We start from the raw sequence: 15,882 nt of genomic DNA, 5'->3' as shown, positions 1-15,882 counted from the left end.
AAATGAAAACTACACTAGAAGGAATCAATAGCAGAATAACTGAGGCAGAAGAACAGATAAGTGACCTGGAAGACAGAATGGTGGAATTCACTGCTGTGGAACAGAATAAAGAAAAAAGAATGAAAAAAAAAAAAATGAAGACAGTCTAAGAGACCTCTGGGACAACATTAAACACAACAACATTCGCATTATAGGGGTCCCAGAAGAAGAGAGAGAGAAATGACCTGAGAAAATATTTGAAGAGATTACAGTTGAAAACTTCCCTAACATGGGAAATGAAATAACCACCCAAGTTCAGGAAGCAGTGAGTCCCATACAGGATAAACCCAAGGAGAAACACGCTGAGACACACAGTAATCAAACTGTCAAAAATTAAAGACAAAGAAAAATTATTGAAAGCAGCAAGGGAAAAACGACAAATAACATACAAAGGAACTCCCATAAGGTTAACAGCTGATGTCTCACCAGAAACTCTACAAGCCAGAAGGGAGTGGCATGATATACTTAAAGTGATGAAAGGGAAGAATCTACAACCAAGATTACTCTACCCAGGAAGGATCTCATTCAGATTCGATGGAGAAATCTAAAGCTTTACAGACAAGCAAAAGCTAAGAGAATTCAGCACCGCCAAACCAGCTCTACAACAAATGCTAAAGGAACTTCTCTAAGTGGGAAACACAAGAGAAGAAAAGGACTTACAAAAACAAACCCAAGGGCTTCCCTGGTGGCGCAGTGGTTGAGAGTCCGCCTGCCGATGCAGGGGACACGGGTTCGTGCCCTGGTCCGGGAAGATCCCACATGCCGCGGAGCGGCTGGGCCCGTGGGCCATGGCCGCTGGGCCTGTGCATCCGGAGCCTGTGCCCCGCGACGGGAGAGGCCACAGCAGTGAGAGGCCCGCATACTGCAAAAAAAAAAAAAAAACACAAAAACCCAAAACAATTAAGAAAATGGTCATAGGAACATACATATCGATAATTACCTTAAACGTGAATGGATTAAATGCTCCAACCAAAAGACACAGCCTTACTGAATGGATACAAAAACAAGACCCATATATATACTGTCTACAAGAGACCCAAAACAGACTGAAAGTGAGGGGATGGAAAAAGATATTCCATGCAAATGGAAAGCAAAAGAAAGCTGGAGTAGCAATACTCATATCAGATAAAATAGACTTTAAAATAAAGAATGTTACAAGAGACAAGGAAGGACACTACAAGGGATGATCAAGGGATCAATCCAAGAAGACATAACAATTACAAATATATATGCACCCAACACAGGAGCACCTCAATACAAAGGCAACTGCTAACAGCTCTAAAAGAGGAAATCGACAGTAACATAGTAATAGTGGGGGACTTTAACACCTCACTTACAACAATGGACAGATCATCCAAAATGAAAATAAATAAGGAAACAGAAGCTTTAAATGACACAATAGACAAGACAGATTTAACTGATATTTATAGGACATTCCATCCCAAAACAGATTACACTTTTTCTCAAGTGCGCAAGGAACATTCTCCAAGATCGATCACATCTTGCGTCACAAATCAAGCCTCAGTAAATTTAAGAATTTTGAAATCTTATCAAGCATGTTACTAACTACAACTCTATGAGATTAGAAATCAATTACACGGAAAAAAACCGTAAAAAACGTAAAAAACTCAAACACATGGAGGCTAAACAATATGTTACTAAATAACCAAGAGATCACAGAAGAAATCAAAGAGGAAATCAAAAAATACCTAGAGACAAATGACAATGAAAACACGACGATCCAAAACCTATAGAATGCAGCAAAAGAGGGAAGTTTATAGCTATACAAGCCTACCTCAAGAAATAAGGAAAATCTCAAATGAACAATCTAACATTACACCTAAAGGAACTAGAGAAAGAACAAACAAAACCCAAAGTTAGCAGAAAGAAAGAAGTCATAAAGATCAGAGCAGAAATAAATCAAATAGAAACAAAGAAAACAACAGCAAAGATCAATAAAACTAAAAGCTGGTTCTTTGAGAAGATAAACAAAATTGATAAACCCTTAGCCAGACTCATCAAGAAAGAGGGAGAGGACTCAAATCAATAAAATTAGAAATGAAAAAGAAGTTACAACAGACACTGCAGAAATACAAAGCATCCTAAGAGACTACCACAAGCAACTCTATGCCAATAAAATGGACAACCTGGAAGAAATGGACAAATTCGTAGAAACGTATAACCTTACAAGACTGAACCAGGAAGAAACAGAAAATATGAACAGACCAATCACAAGTAATGAAATTGAAACTGTGATTAAAAATCTTCCAACAAACAAAAGTCCAGGACCAGATGGCTTCACAGGTGAATTCTATCAAACATTTAGAGAAGAGCTAACACCCATCCTTCTCAAACTCTTCCAAAAAATTGCAGAGGAGGGAACACTCCCAAACTCGTTCTATGAGGCCACCATCACCCTGATCCCAAAACCAGACAAAGATACTACAAAAAAAGAAAACTACAGACCAATATCACTGATGAATATAGTTGCAAAAATACTCAACAAAATACTAGCAAGCAGAATCCAACAACACACTAAAAGGATCATACACCATGATCAAGTGGGATTTATCCCAGGTATACAAGGAGTCTTCAATATATGCAAATCAATCAATGTGATACACCATATTAACAAACTGAAGAAGAAAAAACATATGATCATCTCAATAGATGCAGAAAAAGCTTTTGACAAAATTCAACACCCATTTATGATAAAAACTCTCCAGAAAGTGGGCATAGAGGGAACCTACCTCAACATAATAAAGGCCAATACGACAAACCCACAGCAAACATTCTCAATGGTGAAAAACAGAAAGCATTTCCTCTAAGATCAGGAACACGACAAGGATGTCCACTCTCACCACTCTTATTCAACATAGTTTTGGAAGTCCTAGCCACAGAAATCAGAGAAGAAAAAGAAATAAAAGGAATACAAATTGGAAAAACAGAAGTAAAGCTGTCTCTGTTTGCAGATGACATGATACTATACTTAGAGAATCCTAAAGATGCCACCAGAAAACTACTAGAGCTAATCAATGAATTTGGTAAAGTTGCAGGATACAAAATTAATGCTCAGAAATCTCTTGCACTCCTATACACTAATGATGAAAAATCTGAAAGAGAAATTAAGGAGATACTCCCATTTACCACTGCAACAAAAAGAATAAAATACCTAGGAATAAACCTACCTAGGGAGACAAAAGACCTGTATGCAGAAAACTATAAGACACTGATGAAAGAAATTAAAGACAATACCAACAGATGGAGAGATATACCATGTTCTTGGACTGGAAGAATCAATATTGTGAAAATGACTATACCACCCAAAGCAATCCCCAGATTCAATGCAATCCCTATAATATTACCAATGGCATTTTTTACGGAACTAGAACCAAAAATCTTAAAATTTGTACGGAGACACAAAAGACCCCGAATAGCCAAAGCAGTCTTCAGGGAAAAAAGCGGAGCTGGAAGAATCAGACTCTCTGACTACAGACTATACTACAAAGCTACAGTAATCAAGACAATATGGTACTGGCACAAAAACAGAAACACAGATCAATGGAACAAGATGGAAAGCCCAGAGATAAACCCACACACCTATGGTCAACTAGTCTATGACAACGGAGGCAAGGATATACAGTGGAGAACAGACAGTCCCTTCAATAAGTGGTGCTGGGAAAACTGGACAGCTACATGTAAAAGAATGAAATTAGAACACGCCCTAACACCATACACAAAAATAAACTCAAAATGGATTAGAGACCTAAATTAAGACCGGACACTATACAACTCTTAGAGGAAAACATAGGAAGAACACTCTTTGACATAAATCACAGCAAGATCTTTTTTGATCCACCTCCTAGAGTAATGGAAATTCAAAAGAAAGCAAATGGGACCTAATAAAACTTCAAAGCTCTCGCACAGCAAAGGAAACCATTAACAAGACGAAAAGACAACCCTCAGAATGGGAGAAAATATTTGCAAATGAATCAACAGACAAAAGATTATCCTCCAAGATATATAAACAGCTCATGCAGCTCAATATTAAAAAAACAAGCAACCCAATCAAAAAATGGGCAGAAGACCTAAATAGACATTTCTCCAAAGAAAAGAAAGAGATGGCCAAGAAGCACATGAAAAGCTGCTCAACATCACTACTTATTAGAGAAATGCAAGTCAAAACTACAATGAGGTATCACCTCATACCAGTTAGAATGGGCATCATCAGAAAATCTACAAACAACAAATGCTGGAGAGGGTGTGGAGAAATGGGAACCCTCTTGCACTGTTGGTGGGAATGTAAATTGATATAGCCACTACGGAGAACAGTATGGAGGTTCCTTAAAAAACTAAAAATAGGATTACTATATGATCCAGCAATCCCACTACTGGGCATATACCCAGAGAAAACCATAATTCAAAAAGACACATGCACCCCAATGTTCACTGCAGCACTATTTACAATAGCCAGGTCATGGAAGCAACCTAAATGCCCAGCGACAGATAAATGGATAAAGAAGATGTGGCACATATATACAATGGAATATTACTCAGCCATAAAAAGGAACGAAATTGGGTCATTTGTTGAGACGTGGATGGATCTAGCGACTGTAATAAAGAGAGTGAAGTAAGTTAGAAAGAGAAAAACAAATACTGTATATTACCGCATGTATGTGGAACCTAGAAAAATGGTACAGATGAACCAGTTTTCGGGGCAGAAGCTGAGACACAGATATAGAGAACAATTCTATGGACACCAACGGGGGAAAGCCGCAGGGGGGTGGGGATGGTGGTGTGATGAATTGGGCTATTGGGATTGACATGTATACACAGATGTGTATAAAATTGATGACTAATAAGAACCTGCTGTATAAAAAAATAAAATTAAATTTAAAAAAAGATAGGTCCAGTAGGAAAAAGTGGGAATTAAGATTATTTAATTGGAAAAGCCACGGAAGGGAGGGTGATAAGCTTTAATATATGAAACACGATCGTGAGCCAAGTTTTCCTTGCGAACAGTGTAGAATGTGAGGAGTCATACTGCCTTGACATTTTATGAAGTTATCATATCTGCTGAATCACTGTGCTTTTGAAATGTACTAGAATATTGTCATTCTACATGATAAACCACATTAGAATATTTAATAGATTATCTCCTAGTTAAAAAAAGAATGAAGTACAGAATAAGAAAAGCTAAAGTTCTGTTCATTTAGAACAAACTTAAAGAAAAGAGGACTGTCTACCAGTGTAGTTCCATATTTAAACGTGTCCCCTTATTCTTATTAAATACATCTAAGCTTGGGTTTACTAATCAGTTCACTAAATTAATTCTAAAGGCAGTAATTCCTATACTTCAGTTTTAAGTTTTAGATTTTAAAAGACTATTTTCATTATGCATACATAAAATGGGATACTGTGGGATCTAAAAAATCTTTTATCTTCAATTCTAAAAATATCACCAATCAACAGGTAATAAGAACTGAGACAGAAAGTTATGTGCATTTTTTTTAATCACAGCACTAACATTGGAACTCTTTCCAATGATAACCAGGAGCGAGTTCCAATACAGTGTAAGATATAACTTTCTAAGTGCTAATTCTAGTTCTTAAAAAAAGAACTCTAATTAGACATAAAGCAAAATATTATACTACGGAATTCCCTTTTCTTTTCTAACAGGACCAGAATAAAGAGATCACCACCTGTCTTTGAGAATAGAAATAATAAAGTGACAGTTCAATATTACTGTAAACTGAGAAGACAACTGGCTTTTACTATGCTTAAAACAGATTTATCACTTGTTATTTAAGAAGAATAATCTTTATAATAAAATTTAGTAAGAAGCACTTAGTATACAGTTCTTTAAAGAACATTAGCATTTTAATAGTGAGATTAATCAAGGACAATGAAACTGCTTCTTCCTTAGGAAAACTAAACACTATACAAGAAAAGCAATGACTAGAAATCTTAAATGATTTTCTATTATGAAAAGAGTCAATTTAATTTAATGATTTAACTTTTCTGGAGAATTATCACTATTACTTCCATACCAAAAGAGATATATAATTTGGGGGAACGAGTAAATGTATGAGAATTCTGAATTTTTTCCTATCCACTTGTTTTTAAGATGTAATGATTTATGGATCTAATAGAGATTATAATATTCAGGAAATATACAAGAAATCCATGTTAAATAACAACAGTGAAGCATGAAACATGAGCTTTTGTCACTTTATTGTTAACCAATGAATGTTATCCAAAATTATAGATGTAACTTAATTGTACAACACAAAATTATGCTAATAGTATAAGCCTGCTGGAATTTACCAAATACTCATTATTTTTACATTGCTATATGAACATGTGCTTCTCAAATGCTAATAATAAAAGTTATAATTGGTTTAATGAAAACCCATATTGCAAATAGTTGTTCCTGTTTAGAAAAATTCACACAGCTTTAAAAATGGATTAAATCCATTTTAATTCTAATCTACAAATAGATTATAAACAGCAAATATAACTGGTAATTTTTCAACACTGATATCAAACTGATGTAGGAATGGTAGTGCACACAATTCAAAATGAAGCAAATTAACAAAAATCCAATAAAAATCCAAGTTTTCACCTATTATGGCAATTACTTTAATGCTCTGGAAGAGTGAACACATGCTTTAAACCATGAATAGTAAGGCTTATCATCTGTTCCTCTAATGTGCTGCAAGGAGAAATGTCCTCTTCCACAGTGTTTTGAAGCATGTGCACAACCACCATACAACAGTCACTTCAAGGTTAACCAGTTATCTTTTGTCCTACTAAATCCAAAAAAATATATTAAATGCAACCTTTCCTTTTCATAATGTCTGCCCAGATTAATCCTTTTAAAGTCAGCAAAATCAAAAAAGCACAGAGATATTTTCAGACACAACTTGAATCTATTGTGCATGAAAAATGTCTAACAAAATGGCAATTTTAATAGATAAATGTAAATTTGAATGCATAATACCAAATGGAAAGTAGCTGAACCACACAGAGAAAACAAGGCTTTCCTTATCTCCAAATCTAAATGTTTTATAATAAAGAAAATGTTAGAACCTGTGAATATTGAACATCTTTCAAACTAGAAAGATTTCTTTGTAAAACATAACTGAAATTAATATAACCTATAAAATTATAATTTCTAAAATAGAATTAACTAACCAAATTTAAGTATTTTTAGTTAGATTGAAAAAAATAAGCACAATGATTTAGAAACCAAATATGCTAAAATGATTATGTAATAATTACATCAAGAAATGAAGGTACAAACATTCGTCGTCATATGCTACAAGGGCAATCTCTCTCTCTCTCTCAAACACACACACACACACACACACACACACACACACACACACACACACACACACACTTCCTTAGACATACAACACTCCTCCAGGAAGATAGTATATCAGTGAGCGCTAACAATTTTAATACAAATCAGAGTCCCACAGTTCAGTTCAACAAAAAGGCAGTTAAAATTTAGCACTCTAAGATATTCTGAAGGAAAAGGAGATCTCAAAAATATTCCTTCATGATTGACAGTATCACTATGTATTATAAAACATATAGCTTACACACTTCACTGTGTTTGAACGACCAGTCATCACAGGTATAGTAGTGAGGTAGTATTACTGTCCCCTCCTCGGGACTGCTGTTTTCATATGCTGCCCTTCTAGCAAGGTCCAGGGTTTTATTAATGATGATAATCAATTACCAACAAATGTGCTTTTTCTTTTATTAAACATCTGTTTTTCTAAATCAATCTATGAAAGAATCTTTCAGAGACAACTGTTATTTGCAGTAGTGTTTCATCAGTAAACTTTCCTAGGGAACTACTTACTACCTGCTGTCTATACCTTTGTAAGATCAGTGGGCAAAGAAAACCAAATGATGACAGGAGATGAAACACCAATCAATTCAGCTGTCAAAGATGACCGTAATTAAGTAAGCAAATAACAAATATCCAATAATGTTATTAAATTGGGATTTAAAAAATTAACCACTAGCTGTACACTATACTGTTAAACATTCTAATCCTTTTCATGATTCATAGCCATCTTCTACACAATGATGAAAGACTGTCCACCCTGCCACCTATGCTCATTTTAATCACTGCCAATGATCTGTATAGTGGCAGCGCTATGGTTACAGGGCACATCAAGGTATGAGAAGTACACACTGAGGAAACATGAATGAGAGAGAATGTGGAAATACATGCAGCTAAAATATGGAAGAAGAAAAAACAGAGTGCCCTACCTAAACACTCATTAAGTCACCACCATCCTTTAAAATGTACAAAGTGCTTAAATCATACATACACATTTGTCAGACATGATAATTAGTGTTAATCTTCAACAGAAAAAAAAAAATGGAAAATGAAAAATGTGAAAAAGGAGGTGATGGAACACTGTTCTCCATTCCTTGGCCCAAAAGAAAAAGAAAACCAAGCATGATATCACACTGCCTTAATGTTGAAAAGCTCCCCTTAAATGTCTTTTAGCTACCACAGTCAAACTGGTTTAAGTGCTTTGGCAAGGTGAGATGCATTCCATCACATCTGCAAAGGCCTGCTTTTCTCTGTTGGTGGTTCAGCTTATGAAGAACATGTATGCAAAATAACAGCTCTCACATTGCTTCAAACTCATCAATACGTTGCTTTGTATTGCCTTGCCGAATCTGTCGCAGAGTCTTGTACTTATCACGGCCTGCTTTAACATTCTCAGCATGAAGAACATCATTTTGTGTTTTCTTGGTTTCATCTCTGGCTTGGGCTAATTCTGAACTTAATGCCTATGTTTAAAAAATAAAAAGTATGACCATTATTAACTTTTTTTTTTAGATTTTAAAAACCTATGAAAGAGGTTTAAAGACACAAAATACAAATATAACAGATCTCTGACTTTTTAGTATATTAAAATTTCCACTGCGAAATCTTTTTCTTTAAAGTGTTTACGTTTGTTGTACTTTTAGTAGTGGTGGGGGGTAGTGGTTAGAGAGGAATACCCATGGCCTTTCATTTCTACACTCCGCAACCATGATGAGTTTGTGTATTATTCTAAATTTCCTTGAACTTTCTCATCTAATACTTGAAATGACTTACAAAAGGTTCAATATAGCTGTTATTGAATGTTACTGTAAGTTATAAATTCTATACCATGAGAGAAGTTTTCTCCAAAAGTCTTAATACATTTATTACAACTATCACCCCATTTTATTAATATTTAAAGATTTCATGAATTTAAAAATTAGAGAACTGATTCTATTAAGTTCTCTAATAGGTGTAACATTAAAATTTACTATTTTAATCTAATTATTTACATTTAATATACTGACCTTTTGCCATTACAAAATCTCAACAAAAAAAATCAGATTATGTAATGTCATACAGGTAGTCTATTAAATTATCATTTCTTTTTAATGTATACTGTTTAAAAAAGAAATTTGTTTTTTAAACAGTATTTTATGTTCTACTTTTAACATGGCTCAAGTTATAATTAAATAATAGCTTACTAATTAAGGCTTCATTACACAAGGCTAACAAACATCTGGTGACAGGGACATACAACAGAAAATATGAAATAACGTGACTGTAGGCCAAGTACTTACAAACCAATCACAAGGCCAGCTAGAGGTAAAGGCTTCCAAAAATCAAATGTTTCTTTTTTAATAAGTTTGTCTTAACAAATGGGGAAAATGCAAATTATATTTAAATGTGCATACAACTGCAAATTTTAAATACCTGGAGTTGTTTTTTAACACGCTCATTTTTTTGCATTTCTGTTATACGTTCCTCCTCACTTCTATGGTTCATTACCCCATCATTTGATAATTCAGCACTAGCCTCAGCATTATTCTCATCATGTTCATCATGTTCATTTTCTGTTGGAGGAATGACTGGTGGTGGTGGAGGTGGAGGAGGGGCAGACATCACAGTCTTTAACTCTTCTTTGGTCTTTTCCAAGTCTTCCTGGGCTGCAAAAGCCTGAACATAAAAAATAAGTTTATCAGCAAGTTACTTTGAAAATTGGTAATTAAAAGAATCAAGTTATCCTGGGACTTCCCTGGCGGTCCAGTGGTTAAGACTTCGCCTTCCAATACAGGGGGTGCGGGTTCGATCCCTGGTCAGGGAGCTAAGATCCCACATGCCTCGTGGCCAAAAAGCCAAAACAGAAGCAATATTGTAACAAATTCTATAAAGACTTTAAAAATGGTCCACATCAAAAAAAAAAAAATCAAGTTATTATCCTTTCTTTCTAATATAAACTATATTTCAGGGTAATGAAAACAGGCCCTATTGATAAAAGCTTATTACATGACAGAATTAAAGACACCACTGTGCAAAACCCTAATAAAATTATTAATTCTGGCAAGGATTATCAACTGTTGCTAAAATTGTTATACAAATAGTTGATGAGAAAACGGATATAAGTATAATGCCAAAGAATTCCACATCGAATAGATTACGTTTTAGCAACGATAAAATATAACCAGACAATGGAGGAAACAGACTGTTATTACTCTAGTCCAACGATCAATTAAAACAACTAATGGTGGGTTAATCAGATATTAAATGTCTTCTGATATAATATAACAGAAAGTATCCAACGTCACCAATTATCTGAGTAATTCTATTGTGCTGGTTTGTCTGGAAAAGTACTGCTTTACACTGTTGTCCTGGTGTAATTATTAACAACACCCCCTTTCACTCTCAAAAGTGTTCTAGTTTGGATGATAAATTATCTGAAAGTCTCACCTATGAGGCATCATAGCCAGAAATTTTTAACTTGAATCCTTCAAACTTTTAGGTTTATCTTCCAGCTTACAAGAAATATTGATGATAAAAAGACAAGCTGAATGACACCATAAGAAAGGAATTAGACAAATACAGGAGGAGGGACAATCTGTGGGTCCTTTTAATAAACCAATATCATAAAAAAAAGAACTGTCCTACTTTAAAAGAGACTTAGAGCAAACAGATGCAATGCAAAGTCCTACTCTGGACACTGGCCTGGCAAATTAGCTATAAAAGACTTTTTGGTTCAATTCTGAATATAGTCTGCCCAGAAATAAACCCACACATATATGGTTAATTAACTTACAACAAAGCAGCCAAGAATATAGGTTGGGGAAAGGACAGTCTCTGCAATAAGTGGTGCTAGGAAAACTAGAGAGCCACATGCAAAAGAATGAAATAGCCAAGATATATATGGAAGCACCCTAAGTGTCCATCAATAGATGAACAGATTAAAAAAAGTGGTATAAATATTAATATATAGTAAAATACTATTCCACTATAAAAAAGGAATTTTTTTAAAGATTTTTTTTTTGATGTGGACCATTTTTAAAGTCTTTATTGAATATGTTACTACAATATTGCTTCTGCTTTTTTATGTTTTAGTTTTCTGGCCCCAAGGCATGCAGGACCTTAGCTCCCCAACCAGGGATTGAATCTGCACCTCCTGCATTGGAAGGCGAAGTCTTAACCACTGGACCACCAGAGAAGTCCCAGGAAATCTTGCCATTTGCAACAACATGGATGGACCTTGAGGGTATCATGCCAAGTGAAATAAGTCAGACAGAGAAAGACAAATTACCATATGATCTTGCTTATATATAGAATCTAAAAATCAACCAATCAACCAACCAAACAAACAAAAAAAACGAGCTTACGGATACAGAGAACAGACTGATGGTTACCAGAGGCATAAATGGAAGAGGAATTGGAGAAGGGAGTTAAAAAGTACAAACTCCCAGCTATAAAATAAATGAGTCATGGGGACATAATGTACAGCATACGGACTACAGTTAATAATACTATATTCTATATTTCAAAGTTGCTAAGAAAGTAAATCTGAAAAGTTTACATAACAAGAAAAAAATTTCTGTAGCTATATATGGAGATGGATGTTAACTACACTTACTGTGATGATCGCTTCACAATAGATACAAATATTGAATCATCATGCTGTACACCTAAAAATACATTATATGTCAATTATATCTAAATGAAAAAATTTTGAATATAGTCTAATATTAGATGAGATGAAAACTGACTAAAACAGAACAATATGTACAGTATGATCTCACTCTGGACATATAAATGTGTATGTATACACATATGCAAATAGGAAAAGATACTGGAAGGATATGCACTACAGTGTTAAAATAGTGATCCCAGTTAGCAAGAATGTGATTTTTCTTTTGCATGCATTTTCTAATTTCTACAATTCACAGGATGTGCCTCTGTGATATGTTATTTTTATAAGTTTATGTGTCCCTGACGTTCATAAATCATCCCTAAAAGGGAGCTATACAATTCTAATAAAGAAAGTAGTGTTAACAAAAAAGTTAAGTGTTTTTCTTTTTGTAGAGTTCCATTGACATATACATATATACATAACTCTCAATACCAAAAACTTCCCTATGAAATCCGAAGTGCTACAAAGAAAATTTAAGAGGGAAACAAAACTGCTTTCTGTAATAAGTACATTTTGTCGGAGAAAAATCAGAGAACTATATACCTTTGAGTGTAAAAAATTGTTATTATTATAGTTCCATTTAAGAGTTAACATTAAAGTTTGAATTAAATTCTCATTATCTTATATTCCCTACCCCTCCAAATAAAGCCTAATTTTTCACTTTTATGCCATTTCAGACAACAGTGGTTTCATCTACTTAGGAACTCAGAAATCTCAGTATCATCTTCATTGCATTCTTCTAATTCAACTTTACATCCAATCATTTGGTTGCCATGCCCCTTTGAGTCTACCACAAAATGTCCTTCAATAATTCCTGTTCCTCTTTTTTCTCAATGCCACATCCTTAGTGTGAGTCATTAGCTCTTAAGTAATCCTGCCCACTATCCCAATCCATCCTTCATGCTGATTACTAAGCTGTTTTTATAAAACCATGCTTGATCATATTACAATCCTGTTTTGAAATCTTCAGAGCCCAACGTCTACAGATATTTCTCAGCATCTTGCCTTAGCAGGGCATTTATTTAAAGCCTTTCACAACTTAATTCCCTCTCTAACTTTCTAGCCACAACTCTCAAAATTTCTGAAAACAGACCCTAAGTTTTGCTCACTTACTAGTTGACCTCAAATCTGTCATGTGCTTTTATACTTCTTATGCTCATTCAATTCCCTCGATCTGGAATGACTTCCTCTTCAGTCTCCATCTTTTCTACCCCCAAATTGAATGTATTATTCAAGAGCCGGCTTAAATTTATAAGGGTTTCCCCAACACCTGCCTCATTCCCTCAGAAATTAAATATTTCTTCTGTGTTCCCGAAGTACTTAGCTTATTATCACTAGATTAGTATTTACTACAGTACATACACATTCATACAGAGGTACCTCTCCCCCTCTAAATCATGACAGCAACTTATATTTATCTCTATAATTTCCACATATGGCTGGGTACAAAATAGATGTTCAATAATTTATAGTGATGAACAAATGATTACTTTGTGTTGCCACTCAGTAGCTTCCTCCTCCTTTTTTTTCTTGGCTTCTTCTAGAAGCGCAATCTTGGCAGTGAATTCGGCAAGTTCTGCTGCCTAAAATAAACAAAACAATTACAAATACTAAAAAGTAATATATTTTCAGTCATTTATATTAAGTCAAAAAAGCTTTAATGTACATGGACTGGTTTCTTTGGTCATGCCGTGCAGCTTCTGAGATCTTACTTCCCCGACCAGGGATCAAACCTGTGCCCCCTGCAGTGGAAGCTCAGAGTCCTAACCACTGGACCGCCAGGGAATTCCCACACGGACTGTGTTATATGTTTTTCATAGACAGTCTTCTGTTTAAAAAAAGGAACTATTTCTTTAAGAGCATAAATATCTTACTTGTACTAGGTATAATGAGCTAATGAGACAAAGTGAAAAAAATTTTATTATTCTATATACACGTAGTTATTCCTGTTTTCATAGCAGGAACCTAGGAGCTATTTTTAAACTTTCATCAATAAACTATCTCTTAGGGGCTTCCCTGGTGGCGCAGTGGTTGAGAGTCCGCCTGCCGATGCAGGGGACACGGGTTCGTACCCCAGTCCGGGAAGATCCCACATGCCGCGGAGCAGCTGGGCCTGTGAGCCATGGCCGCTGAGCCTGCACGTCCGGAGTCTGTGCTCCGCAACGGGAGAGGCCACAACAGTGAGAGGCCCGCGTACCACGCAAAAAATAAAATAAAATAAAATAAACTATCTGTTAAAGCCTACAGAAGGAAAAAGAATTCTATTTACATAACACTTTATAATTTAAACAGCACTTTCTTAATTCCCCAACAATACTATTAGGTGGTATTATTCCTTTTTTCAAAGGGAGCGATCTGAGGCTCAGAAAGACCCAAAGACACATAGCAAGTAAATGCCTAAACCAATATTTAAATCCCAAATCTTCTAGGTGTCATGCCTACTCCTCATTATTTGCAAGTCCATTAAATACACAAAAAACCCCAATCAATTATGATCTATCTTATAGTTAGCCTACGGTTATCTTATAGGGTTTAGAATATACGTAATTGTCAACTTATCTAAAGCAAAACATGCCAGTGGCTTAAACAAAATCTAAGCAAATCAGAATCTTTTGTTAGCAACAGGCTCCATGTATCTTTTATGGTTTTATTTTTAGGTTTCCTTTTAAAAGAAGAAATAATCATTTTAGGCTTATTTCCACACTTCGTTATTTCCACACTTGTCTCTTTGGTTTGCTTTCCAGAAGGTATAATATACTTAATTTTACAAAGGTGTTTTTTTAAGTTTCCATTATTTGAACTTATTTTATTGGCACTCATTAGCAAACAAAATTTTACTGTTGATTTTGGATCTATTACAACACACTTTTGGTAGTGGCTGCACAATACTGATCATTTATTTACTGTACTAAATACTGCAACCTCCAAATTGTCTATTTTTACACTGGTATTTCATTTGTCATGATGGGTATTCCTCTGAATACAGAAAATGGTCCATGTGGTCTATGGTTTTCATAATTCTTTGTTATTCTACTTAACTGCTTTAAAATACATTCGAATAAAAAGATACAGGTTCCTTGCAGTGAGTGCACACATACCACAGTGCGGGGATTTGAAAACGTAATTAACCAACACCTTTGTGCTCAGAGAATAAACACTCTGAAATTGCAGAACCGATTTCGTCCATGCTTTTGTCTGAATTTTTCTTTTCCCCTAACAGAACCCAGGTTCCCTACCAGCTGCTCCTGATTCTTCATCTGGTCGGCAGCCTGTTTTGCTATAGCAGATTTGGCCTCTTCAGCAGCTTGACGCTCCTTTTCAAGCCTTTCTGCTTCTTCTTTTGCTCGTTTTCGTTCCTGGTCCAGTTCTAGAGCTTTTCGAGTCTGTTCTTCTAGTTCTGTCAAATATATGTATCCCCCCAAAACAATGATTAATTCTAATTTTCTCATTATCAAAAGAAGTCAAAATAGTAGCAAGGAATTTAATCTGTACAGTTTCTTAAAATTAGCACATATGCAAATGAACATTACCTCGTTTTTAACTTGGCAAAAACCTAATAACTTTTAAAACTCTATTACACAATTCAAAAATGCAAAGAAATGAAAATTCTCTGTAATTCAAGTTATGTCATAAAGCTAGAAGCACATCCTTTATTTTATTTTTAAAAAAATACCCTCCATGGGCTTCCCTGGTGGTGCAGTGGTTGAGAGTCCGCCTGCCGATTCAGGGGACACAGGTTTGTGCCCCGATCCAGGAAGATCCCACATGCCGCGGAGCGGCTGGGCCCGTGAGCCATGGCCGCTGAGCCTGCGCGTCCGGAGCCTGTGCT

The 15,882-nt window shown here is 35.2% G+C and overlaps 1 protein-coding gene across 1 annotated transcript in view; it reads right to left on the bottom strand.

Moving 5' to 3' along the window:
• Positions 1-6,256: 6,256 nt before the first annotated feature.
• RDX (radixin) overlaps positions 6,257-15,882 on the bottom strand; it is a 75,528-nt gene continuing 65,902 nt past the window's right edge. The window contains exons 11-14 of the mRNA XM_082659772.1: positions 15,290-15,450; positions 13,544-13,636; positions 9,815-10,057; positions 6,257-8,865 (exon numbers count right to left, since the gene is read on the bottom strand). Of these exons, the coding sequence (XP_082515898.1) occupies positions 8,701-8,865; positions 9,815-10,057; positions 13,544-13,636; positions 15,290-15,450 (662 nt within the window). The 3' untranslated portion in view covers positions 6,257-8,700. The remainder of the gene's footprint in view (positions 8,866-9,814; positions 10,058-13,543; positions 13,637-15,289; positions 15,451-15,882) is intronic.

Source organism: Grampus griseus (assembly GCF_964374135.1).
Source record: "Grampus griseus genome assembly, chromosome: 8".
NCBI lineage: Eukaryota > Metazoa > Chordata > Mammalia > Artiodactyla > Delphinidae > Grampus > Grampus griseus.
Note: the sequence above shows the minus strand (reverse complement) of the source record. Positions and strands in the feature narration are given on the sequence as shown.